Raw genomic sequence first — 26,859 nt, forward strand, 5'->3', positions numbered from 1 at the left:
TTCTAATGCAATAATTATTTTTTAAAGTTTTTCACAATTGTCAAGATGCTATTCCATCAAAAACTGCTAGATAGTTTGAAATATTATAGCTAACACACCCCAGCATTATAAATGTCTGGTCATAAATCAGAGGCTTTCCTTGAACATTTCCAATTTTATAAAGATACATGAACATCGAACAATAGTGGAATAGTGAAAAGCAAAGCAGGTTATACTTGGAAGATGATAAAACAATACCTGCGTAGTCCCCATTATGTCTCAGCCTGATGTACGATGCAGACATTCGTAGGCAGCAGTGAAGAGAGAACGTGCACTTAATCCAACTTCAATGTACTAATAGAGCCTAGGATGGGAATGAATAAAAATGAAAGTAATGTACAAAATGTAGAAACATGATGGAATAAACAGTTGTTCATAAATATAAGACACAATATATGACTTGGTGAGATGTTGCTGTTGACTTTTATCCAAAGCATGGAAATATATTGCAAAATGTTAAATGTACAATATTTCACTATAAGAAAACATATTTCCACTTCTCTACTGAATGTTTATTTTCACTGATGATCACAAGGTCTTAAAATGAACCTGTCAGCACATTTTTCACAAATACAGCTAGTGGCAGGTTCCTATAGACCCCTAGTAACTATATGACACCCTTCTTTTAGCTAAAAATTGTTCCCCTCAGATCTCCATAAAATTAAAGTTAAAAGTTATAATCTTGCCTGGTATCTATGGATTTTTAGAGCTAGTCAAAATGTGTGGCCTAATGTCATGTGACTAGGGTGACATCATCACAGGTCCTTCAGCCTGTGAAGATTAGCAAACTATACACATATCTGACCACATTAAAAAATCAGGCCTGCATTGACTTCTACTCTTCTTCATGCAGGCTGCTGTGATTTCATGAGATATGGTTTGCTTTGATTTAATGAGATATGTGCTTGGTGTGCACTTTGCTCATGTTAGAAGGCTAAAGGACCTACAATAATGTCACCCTGGTCACATGACATTACTGATGCATGAAGAGAAAGCATGGGGAGCAGTTACTTTATTCTGCCCATGGAGACCACGCCCACTTCAACTCGCTATAGATATCCTTGGATACCAGGTCTAATTATAAAGTTGAAAATGAGGTGACAGGTTCCCTTTAAGTAATACATTCATATTAATTGCAACAAGACATACACAACTATATTCAGTTACTGTATGATGTATCTCTAAGTGAAAATGGAGACTTTATAAGAGACTTATAAGCATTAATGCTGGGTGGCTTCTCTCACAGACACTTTCATTCTATACAGTCAAACAAACAGATTTTGTGGTTGAACATAGCAAATAAAAATATAATAAAAATAACATTCCCTGAGGCTTTCTTGTCAAGTAAACTAGAAACACACTAGCAGCACAGAGTAAATGTTTTCAAATAATTTATTCTGTAACAGGTAACAACCTTGTTATAGTCTTAAATATGAAGGGATGGCACTGAAGGGAATAGGAATGTTAACAGAGTGATCTCTCACCTCCTATCTTATTTAAATAATCATACCTATCCATTTGAATCTGTAAAGATGAAAGGGAAAGTCCATAAATAGCTTTGTACCATTCAGAGTAATTATCATTGTTTATCTTCTAAATAGCTCATAATTCCAAAAGTAATTAAAATTTAGTTTAGATGGGTTTCAAGGTTATGAATAATTGACATAAATGTAATGTATAATCTTTGCAGCTGTAATGAGTTCTCTGACATAACTAGCATAGCAGGAATCTATTTAGCAGTGTAAATATTGATGTTTTAGAGAATTGTCAAAATTTTTGCAAATATACTAGAGAGCAGAAAGTAGGTTTTATATTGGATATGACATTGAAAGAATATTTATGGTGCAAACTGTGCGGAGTATTTGCTAACATCTTTGTTTTTACTTTTAGCTAGACATAGAGGGGGAGATTTATCATGTACTGACTCTAGGGGTATAACTACAGCGGTAGCAGCCATAGTAGTTGCTATGGGGACCACAATGTTGGGGGCCCTGGCATCTGGGGAATTGGGTGTGGATATGCTGGATGTGTGTGTGTATATATGCTGTATGTCTGTTTATGATGATGTGTTCATGCTAAATTTGTGTGTGCATATGTGATGTTAAAAGACATCTACCACCACATTTAAGGGTGGTAGACTGTCACCAAATGCATGCACGTCTGTTACACCGAATAAAATACTTTATAAGATTGTGGAAATGAGTATGAGGCAATCACTGCTCCTCTAGCCAAGCACCCCCTGGCTCTGTTGGAAGATAATTTATGCACGCCCGCTCATTTATTATTTCCCCCCAGAAGGCCGGCCGCAAGGGCCGCAGACAGCCGGTGATGTCACCCAGCTGCCTGCTAACCTCACGCATGCGCTTGAAGTTATAAAGTGGATATTTCAGGGTTGCAGACCTGCCGGGAGGACTCCCAATTAACCCCTAAGGTAATAAGCATTTGGTGACAGTCTACCACCCCTATATGTTGTGGTAGATGTCCTTTAATATGATGTATGTCTGTGTATATGAGGCATGGGTGTGTATGTAACTGTACGTGGAAATATGCTGTTACTGTGTATATATGGTCGGTATATGATGTATGTGTGTTTATGCTGTATATGTGTATATGGTGTGTATATGTTGTATGTATGTTTATGCTGTATATGTGTATATAGTAAGTAAATGCTGTATGTATGTTTATGCTGTATATGTGTATTTGGTGTGTATATGCTGTATGTATACAAGCATATAAATGTATGTGTATATGGGTGTATAAATGTGTGTTATTCCACAGAGGGTGAGGTGAAAGCTATGCTCAGAGGAATACACATTTTTTCCAGATGTATAAGAATCCAGGAGAATTCATTCAAGCTTGTATCTAGGACTTCATAAGATAGACTCTTCCATTCCAGATACACGCTGGAGGTGCCAGGAACCTGGAGGGAACATCTACCACATTTGATGGACATGTTCGCAGGTAACTGAATACACGAAAACGATTGTAGCAGAGATTAATAAAATCATCTCACCTGACTCTAGGGGTATAACTACAGCCCCGCTTGATACTACTTTGGCTGCCAAACAAAGTATACAAACCTCAGAGGGATAATCTTACGGCGCAGTTGCTGACAGCTCCTAAGTCGCTGATTCCCCAAATGTGGATTTCACAGAATCCACCTACTAAAGCCATGCAGGTGGAAAAAGTAGAAGCGCTATTTCACATGGAAGAGCCAGTCCACTGGGATTTGGGAAAGAGGGACAGTTTCCTCAACATCTCTCAACACAGCTGCGACTACTTCCCAGGGCCTAAGACCTCAGGCAGAAAAAAGTATGATGTAAGAGATAAGGAAGATCTTCTTCTGTACAATTATTACATAAATTATGTGCCACAAAATGTGTAATGTTCTCGCTTGATGGTTAGATGCAAAGCTAAAACAATAAAAAGAGTTTGAAAACAAATAAATATGTGATTGTAACATGTGTATATTATTATTATTATTATTATTATGTATAATTTTTAGCTACAGCATTCTCAAGGTATGTCTGCTTTATAATTCATCAAATCAAATGGTAGGTTTCCTTTAAAAACTCATCAATGTTCATTTTTCACTCTTTACCTTTTTCATTTTTCCATGCAAATAGCTGTGTACGGTCTTATTTTCTGTTTAACAAAATTTTACTGCTTAGTGGCAGTGTGCTGAAAAACGTCCCCTAGGCTTATACACGAGTCAATGCAGAGTAAAAAATAAGTAAAAAATAATAAACTTATATACTCACCCTCCGGTGGCCCTGATGTGAAGCGCTGCTCCCCCGATGTCCGCGCGGCTCCTCTTCTTGCTTCCGCGCCCGTCCTCTTTCTTCTGCTGTGCGTTGCCATGGAGTGCAATGGCAGCGCCCAGCAGAAGAAAGAAGACGGGCGCGGACCCGCGTGGACATTGGAGGAGCAGTGCTGCACATCGGGGGCCACCGGAGGGTGAGTATATAAGTTTATTTTTTAATGCTGGGCAGGCTGTTTACTACTGTATACTCCTGGGGACAAGCTGTATACTACTGAGGGCAAGCTATATACTACTGGGGGCAGGCTGGGGCAGGCTGTATACTACTGGGGGCAAGCTGTATACTACTGGGGGCAAGCTGTATACTACTGGCGGCAAGCTGGGCTGGCTGTATACTACTGGGGGCAAGCTGGGCTGGCTGTATACTACTGGGGGCAAGCTGGGCAGGCTGTATACTACAGGGGGCAAGCTAGGCAGGCTGTAAACTACAGGGGGCAGGCTGTATACTACAGGGGGCAGGCTGGGCTGGCTGTATACTACTGGGGGCAAGCTGGGCTGGCTGTATACTACTGGGGGCAAGCTGGGCTGGCTGTATACTACTGGGGGCAAGCTGGGCTGGCTGTATACTACTGGGGGCAAGCTGGGCAGGCTGTATACTACAGGGGGCAAGCTAGGCAGGCTGTAAACTACAGGGGGCAGGCTGTATACTACAGGGGGCAGGCTGGGCTGGCTGTATACTACTGGGGGCAAGCTGGGCTGGCTGTATACTACTGGGGGCAAGCTGAGCAGGCTGCATACTACAGGGGGCAGGCTGTATACTACAGGGGGCTGGCTGTATATATACTGGGGGGGTCTGTGACCAATGCATTTGCCACCCTCGAGTCAATAGGTTTTCCCAGTTTTTGGTGGTAAAATTAGGGGTCTCAGCTTATACTCGAGTATATACGGTACATTTTGAATCTATTTAATACATTTGTATATGATAAAAAAAAATTTTTTTTTTCACACTTTGGTGTAAGAAGCTGTGTAATGTGTCATTGTTTGCAAAATGAGCTGACCTTTTCATGGCTACCATTTTGAGGACTAAGTTACCTTTTGATCACCTTTTATTACATTTATTTATTATATTACATTATTATTGGGCAATTATCGGAGGCTTTGGCCTCCTGATAAATCTCGGTGAGTAGCAGTGCAGCTCTGGGCCAGCGGAGCAGTTCTGAACACGTGCAGGCTATAGCATGTGGGCCGGCTAGCCCACTCTGCCACGCCCCCTTCACACCCACTTGGTTTGGTAGTGGTGTAAAGGGGCATATAGGTGTAATAACTGGCCATGTGCAAGGAATTGTACATATTTTAGGGCTTGTACACCAGGTTTCAGGCATACAAGCCTCTGTCGGTACTGTCAAAGGCAAACACCCAAATCCACAGTTTTTGGGTTTCTCAGCTCCTTTAATACCAATCTCTGGAAAAGGATAGCTATCCTTATAGTTCCACACAATTCATGTTCATGTTCTGCTTGCTTTATTCTTCATCTTCTAAAAGCAGTCTTATAATAATGTCCAGTCAAAACTTGAAATATATACAATATAAATTATTGTTGTTTCTTAATTGAACAAGACAAAAACTCATCTGCAACTGAGAATAGAAAAGAAGAACCATTTCCTCCCGTCACTAGCTTTTTCTAATAAGCCAACTAGAATGTGCACAACAGAACACTTCTTTTACGTTGGAGACTACAGAACATGTTCTTAGAACCCAAGTCCACCAACCAAATCTTAAAGCCATAACGTTCTACAGAGCACAGATCTGGTTGGAAGTCTTACAGCTTATACCCATGCCCCGGAAGGAATTTCACATTTATGCTTTTGAGTGAGGAACATCTATTCTGAAATACAAAAGGCTTTAAAATTGGCCTGCTAAGCTGACATCTAACCTCAGAGAATCATTCTCCTTATGCATTAGCAAAAACATCATATTCTAGGGAAAATACACTCTGACTGGGAACACATAGTTATTGGGAGCCTAGAACCAGTAAATATGCATAGTGCATGGAGCATATACTGTACCTCTAAAATAACCCAAGAACTACTGCACGCAGCAAAGTTTCCTACATTATAACACGCATGCATGTTTCATCCCAACCAGCCATGGAACTAGTGCCTTTATCAGTACTCCAACATCATACTGCATTAGGGCACAAAGCATACTAAGTAAATGATTAGATGTATTAAGTGCCTGAGATCAACCAATATGTACAATTTGGATAACATTTTCATCTTTATACAGTATATACATGATAATAATGTGGGGACCACACAACTAGCATCCCTATTAGGTTTGAGGGCTGCAGCCACGCATTTCCTAGTCTTTTGTAAACTGTCAACTTTTCTCAAATCAAAGTATTCTGAGTTGCACACTTAACCCTTTTGGGAGCTACCTCACAGTCACGGATCGATCCCACATCCAACAAATAGTAAAAATAAAAACAGTCAGACCGGAGCTCCTTTTATGTCTTCTTGTATATCCTTTCTCTTGGAAACTTTTCTAGTGCAGTTCCACACAAGCGATATTTGGATGAGGATAGACCACTGTTCAGACAGTCCAGCTGCGTTTTCTTATATCTTGTAACCACTCAATAAATGTAGGGCTACTACAGAAAAGATTTAAGCAGCAATAGTGCAGTATGTTCAAACAGATTAAAATTTATTCAGATAAAACATACTCACAAAGGAAAAGTAAAAAATGTGCATATAAAATCCACCATGCGGACGCCAGTCTCGCTAGTTCGCCCGACCCAGGGTTTCACTACCACGGCTTCTTCCGGGGCGTAACTTTTCTGTTCATGGGATCCTTTAAGTATCCCGTGTGTTCATAGGCAAAAACAAATTTGTAAGGACGCCAATCTTTCAGAAGGAATTCCAGTCTCAAACATTCACGTGTCAACACAATTTCAATGCAACTAATTCACCTACCATCATGCCCACAACATGTCTACATCACCCTTACAAATGCAATGCAAACACAACGTCAAAACATTGCAAACAGAAATCACTGCGTCTACATTGCAAACTGTTCATGGTTGTCCTTACCATTTTTAAGAAGTGGTCTGTGTCAACAGGAGGAAAGCCTGACCTCTTTCCTCTGAAGAGGTGCTAACCCAGTAGATTCAAACTCCATCCAAAGGTTTTGAAGACCAATTTAACCCCTTCACGCACAACGTGCTTTAACTCCGTGGGTTGTTGGCACCAATCACAGCAGTTAACCTGATTGCTCATACAATATACTACAATGCTACTGTATTGCTGTATATTGTAATTTTACAGCCATCAGCAGGCTATTAGAGATCAACATGCTTGACAAACCTACAAGATGGCGTCACCTACCGCCAGCACTGTTAGATACCGCAGTTGTATAAACAGCCCATGAGTTCAACCCCTTCTTATCCTCCTTTGCATATTTCTGTTATAGGCCAGGTTCATAATGGTGGAATATAAAACTATGTGTCAAGCAGATGGCGCACTTATTGCTCCAGCTGTCTCCTTTTATTCTGCTTATGCTCCGCTTTATACATCCAAATTACTGTATTTAACTTCTTTACTGCTCCCTCCTTGCTCTACTTTTTTTACGGCTCATGTTGTAGTCATCATAATAACACATTGGGGCACATTTACCCGCCCTGAAGTGTTCCCCGAAAGTGCATTGTGCGACAGTCACTACAATCGCGCGCCCGCTATACTGCAGGACTCACTTCCCCGCTCAGGTCCCACGGAGTTCACCTTCTTCTTCCTTGGGTATGTAAGTGCTTGATCTTGCGTCCCAATTTGAAAATTAAATCCCACATTCGGTCTGTATCAGTTGGATTGTCCAACGGCACGCCCCCCCCCCCCCCTGATTTCCGTTGCATGAAAGCCAGGGCAGCCACTCCACAATCCGTTTGCATGTGACACAATCCACAGTTGAATTCCTGTCACAGCGGCGCAAATCCCGAAAATGTCGGAAAATCCATCTAAAGAGTGTCCACAGACCCTTAGTAAATAGGCCCCATTAGGTTTAAAAAGTTGCATATGTATGAGTGCATTTTATAAAACACAGCAGGGGGAATTATTTTTGCCTGAAAATGTGCCAAAGTTATGAACTGGGTTTTATGAAATAGAACTTAAAATGTGGCAAAACTCCCATTTAGTGACTTTCTGAATACAGATTTTTTAGTGCAGGGATCATACATTTCTCCCAGTTGTGTATCAAAATTCCACATTCCTGGACAGAAAATATTATCTAGCCTCCTTTAATTATCATTGTCTTTAAGAGAAATCATTTTTGGTGTACTCATGCAACTTCCTACCCAAACTTAAAATCTCCAGATGTAATTCATGAGAAATGCATTAACCTAATGCTACTCTCATCCTCATATGTTTGTGTTCTTACAAAGAAATGTTCACCATCATAAACAGAAAGTTAATAAGCAAATGAAAGAGCCGCATAATAGCTTCTCACCTAGAGAAGAACTGTATAATTATTTCTCACCAAGTCTGAAGCAGTATAACAACCTTTAGCTAACAAAATCATATTACAGTTTTTTGTACCACAAAGTGGGAAGTGTTGATGTAAAGTAGATTTCTAAAAGAAAACTGAAATAAATTAATGTTATGTACAAACCTGAAACAATTCATTACACTCAACAGACAAAAACTTTTTCATATTTAAAGTTTATATATTTTGTATTCTTTCTAGAAATAAACAGTTGACTGCAACATTGAGATGTCGATTTGTGGCGGATAAGGCCCAGTAAAATAAGTGTTGCTGCTGATTTTATGTTGGTGGGGGCTGGTAGTGTGGCAGGGGTGTGAACGCATTGATCCATCTGAAACGGCGGTCACAACAACAGCTTTTAAGACTAGACTTGATCTAAACAAGTCAAACCTGGCATAAAGCAGGAGAGAGCTGCGGAGCTCCATGTCAGTCTTACTTAGAGGTGGGTTCCTCTTTCCTAATTTCCGGTATCCGGTATGCTGGTGAGGGGGATAACAAGAGCTAGGCTGTGAAGCCTAGAAGAAATCCTCTTAAGAATGCAGAAATTGCTTGCTCACTTATATATTATAATTAGAATTCAATTTTCTCTAAAAATAAATACAAGATAAAATGATTCAGGAAAGTCACGATTGTGTTATTTTCAGCTTGAATGTGAGCCACTTGAGTGGTAACCTTTGAATGTGTGTCAGCAGCATAATATACAGTAGTTTTTACCCAAAGTGCTGATCTTCAATGTTTCATTAGTAAAGACTAGAAAGAGGCCATTTTCTGGACATTACTCCATTACATAGACAGCGTAAACGCACCTCAAACAGAATACAAATACTGTAGATAAAATACAATAGTATGAGTCTGGATGCAAGCAACTAAAAGAAACAAGTCATATCCGCTTCATGATTGCATCCCTTGACTACTACCGTCACAGTTAAAACTGTTGTTAGATATATACTGATGGTAAAGTTCAGTTGCTTAGCTGTAACTTTTCTAGAATTGAAAACTGTAATACAACTTCTGCCCTGTCCCAATAACAAATGTTGTTGAGGCACCAAGAGAAGACTTATCTCTATCTAGATGCATAGACAATACAGAAAAATACAGTTCTGCATCTACTATAGTATGTAATTGCTTTCGTGAGTTAACATTGATACGGTCCCTATTTAGTGTATAAACATGTGTGAGTGGCCATAAAAATAAATCCTATGAAGTTTAAAATACACATTAATGTGAATAACCATAAGAAAAATAGAGATGAGACATCTATACAGTGCATCATTGTTTCACCACCACTTAGAGAAAGACAGCAATTATGGAAAAGAATCAGACAGAGCTTTGTCATAGATGCCAAAAAATTGGAGAACATAAGTCATTCTGTCAAAAAATGAAAGCATGAAACAATGATGAAAAAGCAGCTAACCAGCTACACAAACTGCAAGAATTTCATTAATTCCCTGGACACCAATAACAGCGAAAATGGAAAAAAGAAAAGCTAATATAGCCGGAAGGCATTGCTGTAGTCAGTTTATTGTGGTTATTTGGCCTATACATGAATATGGGGTTTTAAATATACCATGCCAACCAACTGCTGAAGCACTTGCATTCAGTGTATAATAAAATTCTGAATATTGTGTTAGTAATCAGGATGTCTGCTCCTGCCGTCATCACGTGGTCCAAAGATGGCGGCCCCCTCCTCGTGCTGAACCATCTTCCTCCCCCCGCTGTGCATCGGAATGCTCTTGTCTTGCTGGAGCCTCCACCTATAGCCTTCCTGTGCTTGCCCAGCCATAGAAACCTGAGACTGATCCACCCTCCACCCATCGGTCTGACATGCTGCAGCCTGACGAGCTGCCCCAAGCAGGGTGCAAAGTGTATTGTGATCATGATGTACCATGGTATACATTGGCGCTGCAGCTGTCTCCAGAAACACAGCCCTTTTTGCCTGCTCTTGCTGCCTCTGTGCCTCTCCAGCCTCACATATATTGGATGTCCCCCACAGCCCCATCTCCGCCACCTCCGCTCGCTTGAGTACCAGCGCCCCACGGCTTACTGGGCACACCATGCCTGGCCATGGTGACATAGACTCTGCTTCTGCTGGTCTAACTGCCCTCTCCCCTCGCAACCAGCTTCCTCCAGCCTCAGTCCTGGCCCTAAAGGTTCCTGTATATACAAATCACAAATACAACTCCCCCACTACCGCCAGCTTCAAACCCCGCTTTGGTTCCAGGGAGTCTCCCTCCAGTCCTCCCAGAGAATAGACACAAAGTACATGAAATCAAATCTCTACTTTCCTCCCTGCCCAACTTGCCTCCCAAATCTTGGATGAATGCCAACAAGAGTTTTCTAGCCTGCATGCCGTTGTTACTTCTTTGGCAGCCATAGTGGATGACTAGGACCAGGCGCAATCGTCCTCTAACACCAAACGCAAATATGTGTGCTTTAGCAGCATTGATGCTATAGAGAATAGGAGCAGGCGCAATAACCTGAGCATCAAAGGTCTACCTGAATCTGTCCAGTCTACATCTCTGTTTTCCACCGTTACTGAAATTCTCAATAACATCATCGGACGGCCTCTTCGGACTAACCCGCATATTGAAATTGATAGAACCTTCCCAATCCCAATTCATTTCTACTCTCTTAAAGAAGAGATTCTGTGGAAGCTGAGAAATAAAAAACAGATCCAGTACAGGGAGCCTCACACAAGAGTCTTCCTGATATCTCCCATTTCACCTTAGCACACCGTGCTTCTGTACAACCTCTGATGGACATATTGAGGGAGCACAACCTACATTTCCTGTTTGTCCCCATGTCCATATGTCCATTCTGGAGTGAAAGATGTCACCTTCTGTTGGCCTCCTCAACTAATTTCACCCCATTGAGCCCTCCCAGGAGGGTACCCCGGAAATACTAGATGTCTAATAGAAGCAGCAGCACAAGAGGCCCTACCTAATTCCACCCTGCCCCCTACTTTATGTAGCTCTTATTCCATTGCATTGGTCTATTTAGACCCACCCTGCAAGTTGACTTGTTTGTCTCCTAAGAGCTTGCGCTCAGGAGGATTGACTGAATTCTCCTTCAAAGCGTGGATAATGTTTTTCATGTTATAAAGCATTACAGATATTCTAGTACCAATATATCTATATGGAAAAATTATAAATTCTGTACTGTTATTGAAACTATTTAAATGAATTCAAGATCTAGAAAATGTTTATATTGTCCAAAAATTTGTGGTCTGTATACATGTTTCACAGATGCCCTTCTCCATGGGATTAAAGCCACCATTCTTTTAATAAAAGATTTATATTGATGTCCTCTTTTCCAGTCATAGAAGCAGGGAGCTCCATCATACAGTCAAGATACCCCACCTCTTCACTGACACTGCTAACTCAGCTGAAGAGAATTCCTGAGGGAGGAATTTGAGAGAAATATGTGTGTCTTAGCACTGCTACATCATTTACCACTCCCTCAGAAAGTGAGACCCTTACTGTGTGAAGAGACATCAAACTCATCATTCACCCCTCCCACAGGAATTCTCTTCAGAGCATTTCATGTCTCTCTCTCTTTACTGAGGGGAGCCAGGTTAACATTGGCAGCTTCAGTGAAGATGACTGGGTGGCTTGACACTATGCTTCATCGCCCCTGACTCTGACTGGATTTATAGTATCATTTTAGACGAATGGTGGCTCTGATCCCAAAGGCATCAGTGAAACATGAATAAAGACATCTTTAAGGATATATTAAATCAAGAATATATATACATTTTAGGACATAAAAAGGTCAGTTGGCAGTACATTTATCTGTATCAACAGATATCTGCAAACAGAAGGAGGGGGAGGGTATAGAAGGAGCAGGAATGACACACCCTGAAACACTTAAAGATTAAAGTTAATATTTAATCAAACACTATAGGAGCACATGTCCTTATAAATTAATAGCTGTATTCACCCTGCTGGGAGCTACTCAGCAGCATTAAGAGTGAATACAGCTATAAACCAGTGGTACATTTCCTTTAAAAAAGTTAGCTATAAAAGAAAACACATAATAATATTAAATGACTTTAAATGAGTATCCTTTACTATGATACTATGATACTTTACTAAGATACTATGACTAGATAAACTATGCACCCACTATAATATATATATATATATATACTTTAGTATAAGCCGAGTTTATCGGCACAAAAAAATGTGCTGGAAAACCCTTATTGGCTTATACTTGAGTCCCCTGGCCCCCGCAGGTCCTCTTCTGTTTTCTAAAGCCCCGTCTTCGGATCCCTGCGCCGCCATCGGCACACACTATGATGTCGGCAAGCGCCTGAGGTCCTGCGGGGGGTGTCGGAAAGGTGAGTACAATTTTTTTTTAATAGGTTGGGCATTGGGGGCTGCTGGCTATATACTAAGGCGGAAGGCATAGGCTATATACTAAGGGGGAAGGCGCTGTCTATATAATAAGGGTGAAGACACTGGCTATTTAATAAGGGGGAAGACATTGGCTATATACCTAGGGACAGGCACTTGCTATACACTAGTGGGCTGCTGGTTATATACAAGGGGGAAGGCACTGGCTGTATACTAGGGGGCTGCTGGCTATTTACAAGGGGGCATTGGGCTGATGGCTATGTACTAGGGGGCAGAGGGCTGGCTATTCACTAGGAGACATGGGCTGCTGGCCATATACAAGGTGGAAGGGACTGGCTATATATTGAGGGCTGCTGGCTATATACTGGGGGCATGTGCTGGCTGGCTATATGCTGGGTGTAGGCTGTGACCAATGCATTTCCCACCCTAGGCTTATACTCGAGTCAATAGGTTTATCCAGTTTTTTGTGCTAAAATTAGGTACCTCAGCTTATACTCGGGTTAGCTTATACTTGAGTATATACGGTACATCACACATACCAATTACACAATTTACACATGCTTCACATATGTTGTGAATAATTGCTGTGAATGTAATATGCATGTAATGTACAAAAAGATACATGAGCACAAGCCACACTAACACTCTATAACATGTACAACCTGCTTATAATCTACACTAAATGTTTTTTTGCACATGTCGGACTGACTAGTAAAATATGTCTCCCAAAGACTTAACCGAATGTGTCCTAAGTATACGGTATATCCAACATTTACCATATTTTACCAATTTATCATACTACAGTAAAATCCAAATTAATCAGCTCCTGCATACATTATGAAAAGCCAGGAGCCAGAGACACAATCTGCTACATGTTGTGAATTTATCTACACATGAATTGACTTACTCTCAAACAAACGTACTATCCATGGGTTTTAGTTTTGTACCTGTGCAAAGTTTTGATGTTTCTGCCACTATGTAGGAGGTTTGTCAGGGATTTAACAGTAAAGAAACATTGGGGAAGATTTATCAAGCTGTCTGAAATATTCTTAGTTGCCCATGGCAACCAATTACAGCTCAACTTTCTTTTTACCAGTGCTCATGAATATTTTAAAGGGGAGCTTTGATTTGTTGCCACAGGCAACTAAGAATATTCTGACTTTCAGACAGCTTGATAAATCTGCTCCATTGTGTAAAAAAGAAGCATTATATGAGATACAAAATAGGGGTGGCTCAGTAATCATCATGAGCAAATATTTGTATTGTTGACGGGTTTATCAGTTATTAGGTGAAGACACTACATATATCAAATGTCGGCACTATTGAAAGGGAGTTGAACTGTGGGTTTTATCAGACAATCTTGCAGAATGCATAGAGGTTAAAGACCCACTAATCCCCATTCTTCATGCACTACCCAAGACACTACTAACTAACTAGAAACACATTCCCACTGCCCATGCATCCCATTAGTATTTACAGGACTCAAGAAATGTTCTCAGGGCTATGAACAATAGAGTGTGGAAAACGGGACAATGGCGGTTTTGACTTGCTCTTTTCATGTCCATCCCTCATGATGGTGCACCAAATTTCACTTGGACAAATACAGTAGTTTTGATTCAGTCATGAAGGAATTCATAATATCAGTTGTACAATATTTGCTTGTGCACAATTTCTTCATGTTTGCAATCTGTGTACGTAGTACCGCAGATTCATTGACGATACCCTATTCATTTGGGTATGCATATGCCATACCACTCTTCATGGAGTATATAAATGACAATAATATGGGGCTAGGGTTTACACATTTGCTGAAAACAGAAAAAATTTCTTGACTTACTATTGGAGTGTTTCCCAGAAAGGTGATTGTTACACAAACTCACAGGAAATCCACAGAAGTGGATACCGTCCTGCCAATAGTCAGCATCCTCAATACACTAAAAAGGTGATTCCAGTAGAAGAATCATTAAGTCAAGAAGGAATTGCAGTAACGAAGTAGATTTTCATAAGGAATGTGAAAAAAAACAAGTAATCAGACCTCATGCCAGGGGTTACCTGAAGTGGATGACATCCAGAAGAAAATAGTTGGCCACTATGAGAGATATACCAGAACTGATCAATTCCTCCAATTATTATAAAGTCCAACAAAATACAAAATATGGGTCACCAAATTTTGTCACATGGCCCCTCTATTTTTTTTATATAATTTAATAATATTAAAACATCTGGCATTTTTAAAGGATGATGCGACTCTAAAAAATATATTGGATGGGGGACGTGTAGTTGTTCGACAGAGAGGCTGTATGTTAGGCAAAATAGCACAATTATTAGCTCCATCATTATTGTGCTAAAAATCTAAAGATACCTGGTTATCCAGCGAGGGCTTCTATGAATGTGGTTCGCACAAATGTAAAACATTCTCTATTGTTATAAAAATCAACACATTCTGTGACAGTTGTGGGGAAAGTGAATATAAAATTCAGGCATTCATTAGCTCTAATTCCAGTAACGTAATATATATAAATAAATGCACAACTTGTAATCTTATGTACACTAGTCAGTCAGCACGACGGTCAAGGTTTTTGGAGCATTTACAAGAAAAAATCATTTTATAAAAACAAAGCATTTTATAAAAAAAATCTTTATTGAACCTAAATATGTGTAAATATATTTAAATAAATAACCAAACATATGTAAATAAATGCACAACTTGTAATCTTTTGTACACAGGTCAGTCAGCACGACGGTCATGATGGTCGACACGAGTATAATCCAAGGCACCTAATTTTAACACAAAAAATCTGTTGACTGGAGTATACGTCTAGGGTGGAAAATGCAATGGTCACTGTGATCCAAGTGGATTACTAGTTCGAGGGATTGATCAGATCCAAACAGGAATATGAGGGGGACCAGTGCAACCTGCATAAACCGTAAAGTAGCAGAGAGGTCTCCTCTTTCTTTAACCCCTTAACGACTTGGCCTTTTTTAGTTTTTTCACTTCCATTTTTCACTCACCAACTTCAAAAATCTATAACTTTTTTATTTTTCCACATAAAGAGCTGTGTTATGGCTTATTTTCTGCGTAACAAATTGCACTTCATAGTGACAGTATTTAATATTCTATGGCGTGTACTGGGAAGTGGGAAAAAAATTCCAAATGCAGTGAAAATGGTGAAAAACCACATTTTTGACGTTTTCTTGTGGGCTTGGATTTTACAGCTTTCACTCTGCGTCCCAAATGACATGTCTACTTTATTCTTTGGGTCGGTACGATCATGTGGATACCAAATTTGTATAGGTTTTATAATGTTTTCATACATCTAAAAAAATTAAAACCTCCTGTACAAAATATTTTTTTTTATTTTGCCATCTTCTGGCGCCAATAACTTTTTCATACTTTGGTGTACGGAGCTGTGGATAGTGTCATTTTTTGCGAATTTTGATGGCGTTTTCATTACTATAATTTTTGGGACTGTGCGACCTTTTGATCACTTTTTATTAATTTTTTTTTATTTTTTAAAAATGGCAAAAAAATGCCATTTTCGACTTTGGACGCTATTTTCCGTTACGGGGTTAAACGTAGTGAAAAAACATTATCATATTTTGATAGATCGGGCATTTTAGGACGCGGCGATACCTAATGTGTTTATGATTTTTACTGTTTATTTATTTTTATATCAGTTCTAGGGAAAGGGGGGTGATTTGAATTTTTAGGTTTTTTTATTATAATTTTTTTTTTTTACTTTTTTTTATTTTTACTTTTACTATTTTTCAGACTCCCTAGGGCAGAGGTCCCCAACCTTTTTTGCACCAGGGACCGGCTTTAAGCTCGACCAGTTTTCCATGGCCCGGTGGGGGTGGGGACGGGGCTTTGTTCATATGGGGTGGGGTTATGGAGGGGTGGAGCTTATAATATAAGATATCAGGGAGTGTCCGGACCAGATCCATCATATTGGTTTGGTGTAAAAATAAAGCAATGCAAAATGCATACAGCGTATCGCCATGTAGTATAAAATGCCTACAGCATATCGCCATGTAGTATAAAATGCATACAGTGTATCACCATGTAGTATAAAATGCATACAGCGTATCGCCATGTAGTATAAAATGCATACAGCATACCGCCATGTAGTATAAAATGCATACAGCGTATCGCCATGTAGTATAAAATGCATACAGTATTTCGCCATGTAGTATAAAATGCACACAGCGTATCGCCATGTAGTATAAAATGCATACAGCATATCGCCATGTAGTATAAAATGCATACAGCGTATCGCCATGTAGTATAAAATGCATACAGCATACTGCCATGTAGTATAAAAGGCATACAGCATATCGCCATGTAGTATAAAATGCATACAGCGTATCACCATGTAGTATAAAATGCATACAGTGTATCGCCATGTAGTATAAAATGCATACAGCATATCGCCATGTAGTATAAAATGCATACAGCGTATCGCCATGTAGTATAAAATGCATACAGCGTATCGCCATGTAATTTATAATGCATACAGCGTATCACCATGTAGTATAAAATGCATACAGAATACCGCCATGTAGTATAAAATGCATACAGCGTATCGCCATGTAGTATAAAATGCATACAGCGTATCGCCATGTAATATAAAATGCATACAGCGTATTGCCATGTAATACAAAATAGAAGCTCTGATAAATATCACAAATACAACATATACATACAGCATATATACACACATATACAAACAGTATATACAGCATATGCACACACTGCACATACATACATACATACATACACACACACATACATACATACACAACATATACAGAATATACATAAACACTCATACAGCATATGCACTTATATATACACACACACACACACACATATACATACACGAACACATAAATATATACATGCACAGATAAAGTTACATTACCTTTTTCTATGGTCCTGACAGGTATGCGGGGAGTGGAGGAGCCGGGCACCCGGTGCTGTCCAGTGGGCTGCCGCAGCATGGTGCCGGCCAACTGGCATACGGGCAGGAGCTCGGTGCCAGGTGGTCGGAAGATCGGTGCATGCCGGGCAGGGGGTGGAGGGCGTGCAAACGGGAGGTCGGTTCCGGGCGGCCGGCGGGAACTCGGCGCTTTCCGGCCGGCAGAAGGGGCAGGCGGCAGCTCAGTGTCGGCTGGGGCAGGGAGCCTCTTGCTGTCTGGAGTGCGGGCCGGAGCGCGCGTGGGAGTAGGATGCGGGCCGGCTGGCGGGAGCACGGTGCCGCCACCTCGTACAGCAGGAGGCGCTCGCCCCTGCGCGGACCGGCTGATAGACCCCAACGGCCCGGTCCTGGTCCGCGGACCGGCGGTTGGGGACCTCTGCCCTAGGGTACTCTAACCCTAGGTAGTCTGATCGATCTTATCATATACTGCCATACTACAGTATGGCAGTATATGTGGATTTTACTCCCCATGCATTACAGTGTGCAATTAGCACATTGTAATGCATGGGTTAAAACGAAGTAGCCTCGGGTATTCGGAACACCCGAGGTTACCATGGCGACGGATCGCCGCTCCCCGTGATGTCATCGGGGAGCAGCGATCCACGACAAGATGGCGGCGCCCATGCGGCGCCATCTCTTTGAAGCCGCCGGCAGCATTGCCGGCGGCGATCGAGGTGAGAACACCCGCGATCGGTGCTAGCACCGACCGCGGGTGTTACCGGTAAGCCTTTGCTGCAATATGCAGCAAAGACTTACCGCTATGGAGAGGGCTCGGCCCGCGAGCCCTCTCCATGCACCGGGACCCGGGAAGGGGTTAAAGGAAATCTTCCACCACGGATGTACCTATAAAGGTAAATCGGGTGGTAGGTGCATCTATTGAACGTGAGGATAGCCCTTTTAAGAGCTAATCCTCATATCCCTGCAGTCTCTGTGTGACCCGAGGCTGTCATAGCAACAGATCGCCACTCCTGATGACATCCTGGGGAGCAACAATCTTAGACAACATGGCGGCATCCATGCACCGCCAGCTTTTAAATGTCGCCAGCAGCTTTTCCAGGGGCGATCGCAAAGTTAATACCCATGATCACCGTGGGAGGGGCTTAAATCGAAGCTGCCATTGTAATAAATCGCACACTGGAAATAGTTGTACACGCAGGAGTAAGTATATTTATATATTCTATTCTATTAACCTAGGACTATGTCATAGGCATTGTGTTTAGTTACAAATAGAGAAGGAACATACATATAGGCTAGACTGATAACCTCGACGTAAAATAGGCACAATACTGTCACACTCTTTGTGTGAGACATATACATCGAGGTACCATAATGGGTGACACTAGCCTAACGACCATCTCTAGATAATAAAGTGATGGTACATAAAGAAAGACAGGATTAATAGTGCTAAATAGGCATAGGTAATGATGAGTTAATGCCTACAGATGATTAAATAGATGTACAATTATTAGAGTCTCTGTTCATCACTCATCATATGATTGTCCTTGGGTAAACATCCTCTCAGTTGTAATGAATATATAAAGCCAAAGGGATGCTACTATCATACTCTAGGAGCCCTGAACGATAAAAGATAGCTTCCTATTCAGGGTACCTCCATAGGTAGTACTGGAGTATCTCAGTTATATGTTGTTAGCTGAGTTAATATGCAAGCCCCAGTATGTATTTACAGATTGTATCCTCCTGTATACCGACAAATGCAGATTCTCCTGTACGTGAATCAATGATAATAACCAATCCCAGAAAATAATAGAGGAAGTGACAAAGATCGGGACATCCCTCAATAGTCACAATGATAAAGATGATGTCCCTCTATAATAAAAAATTATAAGAAAAACAAATAAACGTTGGACCAGTACAATCAAATACCCCTCTTCCACCACGACAAAAGGAAAAAAATAATGAATCAATTAATGAAAGCGGAGAACGAAATTCTATCGTTCAAACCGGCTGGTTAAACAATATTCATCCGAAAAATCCATTGCGCCTCTTTTCTCAGGATTTGATTATTCCAATCTCCTCTTCTTGGAGACTTCCTCACCTTCTCAATTGCCTGGAAAATCAAGGTCTTTGGATCACCAAGACCAAGAGCTAAAACATCACAAATTTTTGTGGGAGTAGATATTAACACCAATAATAAAAACCTTCTGGAATAGGATTTTGAAATTAGCAACCAAAATCCTAAAATATACTGGACCTCATAAAATCTACAGTTATTGTTCTTTTGTCTTACTCTCACTTACTCTCACTTATATATGCAGTATATAATCTAAAGTTAAAATGAGTAAATGTTGCATGTATTTATATACTCTTAAAAACTATTTTAAAGGTGAATATTTTAGCGACAAATATCTGTCTATATATACATACATACACACAAGGCCAAAATTAGAGAAGGTATGATCACTGGATTTTTTTCAGAAATAATGTCATCTCCATTGTTCAACATTTGATGGATTTTTGTAAGGGATACACCATGCCACTAGAATGTTGCTTTACAAATTACCAAGTATATCAACCTTTATTTTACAAAGAGTGTGATGATCATAATTATAGAATAGAAATGAATGTAGCACAGACAAAAATGATATTTAAATTTTCTTAAAGTCACAACAGTCACTGATCAGTAGGAAGTGTACAGATTTGCGGCCACAGGACCTCGCTAGTCTCTCACACTGCTCTGGTCAAATTTTGTTCCAGTCTCTTCTACAGTTCTATGACTACGGTAGGTTTGGCCATAACTTTGTCACCAGGGATTTTCCTGAGGTTTTTTATTTGGTATAGATAAACACTCTGGGCTGGCCATTATATTGGTTCAAAGTTTTCTGTTTCCATGAGCTGATTTACCCAGTTTATTGTATGACATGGGGCCTCATCCTGCAAGAGATGCAAGGAAGGAACAACATGCCCCAAACCATGACACTTCCTCCACCACCTTTACTGACTCTTTTACACACTTTAGGGTTCAGTATTTCTCCAGATGCAATATTCTAGAAATCACAGACTTGGAACGGCCAACTTCTCCTGCTATGGCCGGTAGGGTTACGCCTTTGGCCTTTATCTGGACAACCTGCTGCCAGATAGGGTTTCTGTCAGTTTGCAATGGCACACCATTTTTGCTAAATCAGTATAATCTGGAAAGTTGGGCTGCCATTTAAATAGGGTCGTCAAATAACTGAGGAAATTAGCGCCAGGTGCCAGATTAACACACATTACTTGCAGGTATCCTATGTGAATATATCCTAACATGAGTAAAATAGCAGTATTTTAAGATTATTTCATAAATTGTCTATATTCTAAAGCACAGAATAAAAATGTAAATTAGATAATTACAAAAGAACACTGATCAAAATTAGAGAACAGGTTCAGATACCTGCAAGTTATTAGTGTTAATCTGGGACCAGCCGCTAATTTCCTTAAATTATCTGACAACCCTATTTAACTGCTATTATAACTTTCCTTGACATTTAGGAAATTAAGTGTTAATCCTAGTTTTGAGGAACAGTTTATACACCTACACACACATAGTGGGTATAGACAAGTCTATAATGACCCTACCTGTACATTTGGTAAACAAAGTTTTTGAATGAAGGGAACACCATAGTAAATAACCTGTGCCACAATTGGAATACTTTGACTATACATTTCCAAAAAGACTTATTTTCCCCAAAACAAAGGCATTACTAAATATGGGAACTCTTACAAGCTACAGTGAAAAATTACACGTCTTGGAAAGCAATGTATCCAATTCTCTCCGAAGATGACCTGGTGAGTGAAACATGCTGGGTGGCGGGGGCGAGGAGTACTTCTTAGCATTTTGCTTTTAGTTCATCAGCATGTGTGTGTGTACATTTATGTTAATATGGTGTACTGCAAACACAATCAGAAAAAATAAGCAACTACTAGTGATTTAGAAGGCAACCAGTGTGACTGATAAAAGGGGGACTAGGTTATCCACACCTAACCTAAATAGAGAGCAATACAATATACCCCCTAGGGGAAAATAATACTACCAGTGCTAGAAATGACCTACTATAAGGGAAATGGATAGTTAGTCAAGCTCATGCCACAACCTTAGCTTATTAGGCTCCACCAGTTCCTATTGCAGCTGGATTTTATTAGACACACTCAGTGCCAAATTGTGCCCAAATTGTGTAATTTAGCCTTTTCTTTTTAGAGTCACTGTATTGTTTCTGTAATTAAACAGTCAAAAATCATCTTTAGTGAAGTAGTCAACTTCCCTTACTTCCCATGAGACAATGTGTTCTCTAATAAGGGATCTCAGCAGCTAATCCAATGAGAATTTGTTTTCATTTCCACAGTTTGTACATACAGAATCTATAGAGCGGCTAGTCTGGCAGCTTTCTTCTTGCGGAAGAGCAGATCCAATGAGTGGATATAGAAGATTAATACAAGTGGTGAAATAACTACATGACCTGTATTGACTGAGGTACTAGCATTAAACATTACTGTGAGGATGGAGCTGCGGAGAGTTAATATATTTGTCATGCAGACTGAGCTGCATTATGAGACACAGAAAGTTGGGCAGGATCACATACTAGGATAGAGGGGGCAATTAGGGAAAATTGGAGCCCCTCTGCCACCACTATTTTATGAAATAGACACAGAACTTTATAGCCTCAGTTTAGTTCCTAAACACTGTAAAGCATATAATGTTACTCTGGTCCAAAGCCATTTCAGAACAGCATTTAATTACCTTTATTTTCATTTATTCAGTGTCCTAGGACTTTGTCCTAGTGCCATTAGTTTTTCTGTGTGAATTGCTATAATTCATTCAATATGGTTTCCTAACTTTCCTTCATAAGCATATTTTCTGGAAACTTTCAAAGATCTAATCAGCGAAGATGACAAATTACTATGCCATTACAGATTACATTAGAAAGGTTAGAGTCTCCTAAGGACAGGCTGCACTGAAGAGAATCCAAACTTGTTACAGAGGAAGCCAAAACATAAACATTGGAAATATAACTAAACATTTCATATGCAAGATGCAGGTTTTTCTTTTATTCGGACAGAACCCAATTTATTATTTGCAGTGCCAGATAAATAAAGTCTGATTATCCTTTTACCCAAAGTGAATATTTTTTTGTTTGAACAATATATCATTGATCATTTTTCTAATTACTAATCCACCAATCTTATAGTTCTAGTTTCTGATTATTTCAAACCCATGATTTTTGGCTGTGAATTCCCTTTTTTATTTTAAATTTACTGATTACTACTATTGACTTGACTATTAAGTCCGTGTTTCTGGTATTGGTCAACCCCACAAGTCCACGTGAACAAATCACAACATGCATTTTTTTACTGCCATTGGTATTCGAGATCAGAATAGGTTTCAGCCATAGACTACGCTAAGCTATTTAAAATGATGGTACAATAAGCATCAAAATCTAGAACTCAGTAAAGTTCTATGAATCTGGGATGGTTATATTAGAAGAACAAACTAAATAAGATAAAATAGAGGATTGTATTAGCATAATATGTGTTGTAATATTAATTCTATAAGTGTTGTGTGTTTATTCATGGTTTATGAAAATCTTGTAATCTTGTAAGGGAACTCTGAGCTGCATGATTCAATCATTTAATTCAGAATAAACAAAGCACCTTTTTATATTACCGTCCCTTAAACAGGACAGGGGATTACCTAGGTCAGTGATAGGTAGTTGTTTTATGCCATTTTCCCCCTCTTATATATATCCCTCATTTTCTTTTTTTTTTACTCATGTAAGTGACTATGGAAGGAGAACATAGAAGTACTTAATTAGGTCACATTACACAGAAATACACATACAGCCAAGATGTAAAAGAGGGAATTTGTTTTATAGACTTAAATGTGTTTTCTAGCTTTTTGACATTGATGACCAAACCATAGGATAGGTCATCAATATCAGATCATCTGGAGACCAACACTCATAACCAACAATCATGCAATAAAATCAATACTAGAATGATTGCTGACCTGCAGTTGCACGGCTGTTCACATATCATAAGATACACCTGTTCTTCCACTGTTAATTCAGGTGGCAGGAGAACCCCTTAAAGCCATAAGCTATGGGCAGCATAGGCATAACACCATTTGGCTGCAAATTGTGAATTGGTCGTTGACTTCAACAATGAAGAGTTGCAAAATCTCTTCTTCAAGCTACAGAATTATACCTGAATGCGCTAGGATGAAAGGTATTTTACTTAGTTAAGCATTCACCCAAACACAGACTGCCCTTTCAAGTTAAGCTACAAATGAACTTTAGAACACAATTTCTTGAACAAACAGTGTTTGCTTTCAATATTCATTTTTATGCAAATTACACATTTACATGTGGCATTCACCTTATAAGGGCCGGCTCCAGGTTTCAGTAGACCCCTGGGTGACAGAACCTCAGTGGGTCCCTAGTTTTTAATTCCAAACAGCCCTGTCATGGTTATTTTATATACAGCCTCCTCATTAATTAAAGCCCCCCTCACCCCTTATGGATTAATTATATAAAGCAACTCTAACCTTTATGAACAAAAAATAATCAGTAAAAAGGAGAAAAAAAGAAAGAAAGTGATACCTTAGTTCTGAGCTCAGGTCCAGCCAGGGGTCCCAGTCCATATTGACAGGCTGCTGAAGTCTGAGCTTTGGCTGTGTGGGCCCACCCAGCAGCTCTGGGCCCCAGACCTTGCCCAGGTATGCCTGGTGTTGGTCCTGACACTGATCTATTTCTTAGGATAGGTCATCAATGGTTGTGGGGGTTTAACACCCAAAACTCCTGCTGATCATGTACTTGAATGGGCTTGTGCTGTGGGTTCATTATGACCGTGATATCATGTTCATAACTAATACAGCTCTTTCAGGTGCATGCAACTTTGCTGCCATATCAGTATAAAATGAAAAGTGCAAAACCTTTCTAACGGACTGTTTGTTCATTAATTTATTTTCTGTTTATGAATTAAACACTACTGCTTTTATCCAGGGGCTAAAAACTTATTTAAGGAGTTAACACAAAACTAGACCATATTATTTACCTTTGGCCAGTCTACAGTATATTGCCAATATACGAAGATCATAAGATACCACCAGGCTTCACCTCTAGGATTCCAGGGACATGCCAAAATGTTTACCACGTGTAACGTTTAGATAATAAAAAGTATCCTTCTGAAGACTTTATACTTTACCACTCAATTTGACAACCTTCTTCAGATGGAGCCCTACTGCTGTCAGTCTCTGTGTCAAACATTTTGCGTGAGATTATGCCTCCTCTGTCAGTTGTGAATCTCTATTCAATACAGATCCTTGCAGCCTAAGTAAACCTATTAAATATAACTACAGCCTAATATTGGCCTTATCCACAGGCAGGTATGAACTGTGGAGGCAATGTTCCTGCTGAGCCTCCATTTACACACAGAGGTCGGGGTTGACCTGAGGTGCTGCACTGGACCAGTGGTATTGATAGAGATAAGTATCTTGTTTTTTTTACAGCCCTTGCCACTAATATAAAAATCATTCATCCTGCACAAACACTGTACTAAGAACACACAGAATGATAATGAACTATAAGCCAGACTTAGTGAATTCTTCCTTTTTGGAAAAAGGGTGCTTTTTTTGTTCTCTACCATAATTAGCCATAGTTGAAAAACTGAACATAAAAAATAAGTTCACTTATTGTAAAGAAATTTTACGATTGTACTGCAAGTTATATCCGGACATGAATGACCTAGCCCCGTACATTGTGCATCTACCCTGTTTCCCCTAAAATAGGACATCCTCCGAAAATAAGACCTAGTAGAATTTAGTTCAAGCTTAGAAATATAAGGCCTCCCCTGAAAATAAGACCTAGTGGCAGCCATTGCTACAGCTCCCCCATGCCATACATTGCTATTAGTAGATCATTTAGATACCACAAGAGGTTGTGACATGTGGGAAGAAATCATGGGATAAAATCTCTGACTGTTGCGCTGCAAATGTGATACAAGCAGCTACCCGGACAAGAAGGGTATCATTTAAGGAAAGTGCTATTGCTAAATGTGAGATATTGGGGGCAATCATTCCATTAGAAATGGAGTCACAAGAAATTCTACTTGAAATGAGTTTGGAGAGTTATAAGGATGTTAGAGAAGTTTTTTTTGTCCAACAATAAATGTGAATTATTTTTCATGGAAATATAAGACATCCCCTGAAAATAAGACCTAGTGCCTGTTTAGGAGCAAAAATTAATATAAGTCTTATTTTCGGGGAAACAGGGTACCTATCTATGTACATACAGTATACATCAGTGATACACTTAGCAGTAGAAATGTGAAGGCTTTAGAAATATGCATCCTTTAAAGCTACTTAATGGTTACAATGTGTGCTGCATAGGCCTACTCAGCACCCTCTGCACGTCACAAATTCTTGGATAGCAGCCAACTCTAGCATACTGGTTAAAATCCATTTACAGACTTGGAACTTGCATACAAGAAAGAGTCTTGTATTGAAAGTAAATGTAATGTGTATTATATCGGATAACTTGCATCAGTGTCTGTAGAGCAGTAAGCTCCCTCTGCACAACCACAGAGGTAAAGGGGAATTAATTGACGACATGTAATTATGCAACACACATGGATTAGTGGCAAAGTTCTTAGGGTGCCACTAACCTTCCCTAGGGAGATGTGCCTCCCCCTCAGACAAATGTGCATTATCTGTTAGACTTGAAATCCTCAGTGGAAGCACCTGCAAGGAGGGGGTGGGAGATGGTTTATTTTTGCCAGAATGACAAAAAAAAAATAAAATCGAGCTCAGCTGTTCTCTGTGCAAGTGACTCACTCCCTGGGTTACTAATCCATTCACTGTCACTCTCATTCACTGTGCTACTTCTCATCAGCTCAGCTGCATTAAAGGGATGTGTGATCAGCACCAAGGACAGCAGTGCTGGAACTGTCTAGCGTTCAGCACCTGCGACAGCAACAGCCAAGTCTGGAGAGTCAGACATCAGGCCAATTCTAGAAGTTGCTGATTATCAGAGGGATATCACATTCTAGCACTGGAACCATTCAAATGAGAACTGAAAGCGAGTGTCCAAGTTTACAAATGCAAGACTGCTTTCTTCCAAAAACATTTGAGTGCCTGGTATTGCTGTTTAATGCTACAGACAGGGTGGAGATGCAATACCACAAACAACCTGTGACAAAGGGTGGTGAT

The 26,859-nt window shown here is 39.9% G+C and overlaps 1 protein-coding gene across 6 annotated transcripts in view; it reads right to left on the reverse strand.

Annotated features, from left to right (window-relative positions):
* Positions 1 to 26,859, reverse strand: part of DLGAP2 (DLG associated protein 2) — a 628,408-nt gene that overhangs the window by 599,001 nt on the left and 2,548 nt on the right. For 5 of the 6 annotated variants that reach the window (XM_072142338.1, XM_072142335.1, XM_072142334.1 and 2 more), the window contains exon 3: positions 238 to 343. In XM_072142338.1, the coding sequence (XP_071998439.1) occupies positions 238 to 252 (15 nt within the window). In that variant the 5' untranslated portion in view covers positions 253 to 343. Of the gene's footprint in view, positions 1 to 237; positions 344 to 26,859 lie in introns of those variants that run through there. The other variant, XM_072142340.1, reaches the window with a different exon arrangement.

This window comes from Engystomops pustulosus, chromosome 3, assembly GCF_040894005.1.
Source record: "Engystomops pustulosus chromosome 3, aEngPut4.maternal, whole genome shotgun sequence".
NCBI lineage: Eukaryota > Metazoa > Chordata > Amphibia > Anura > Leptodactylidae > Engystomops > Engystomops pustulosus.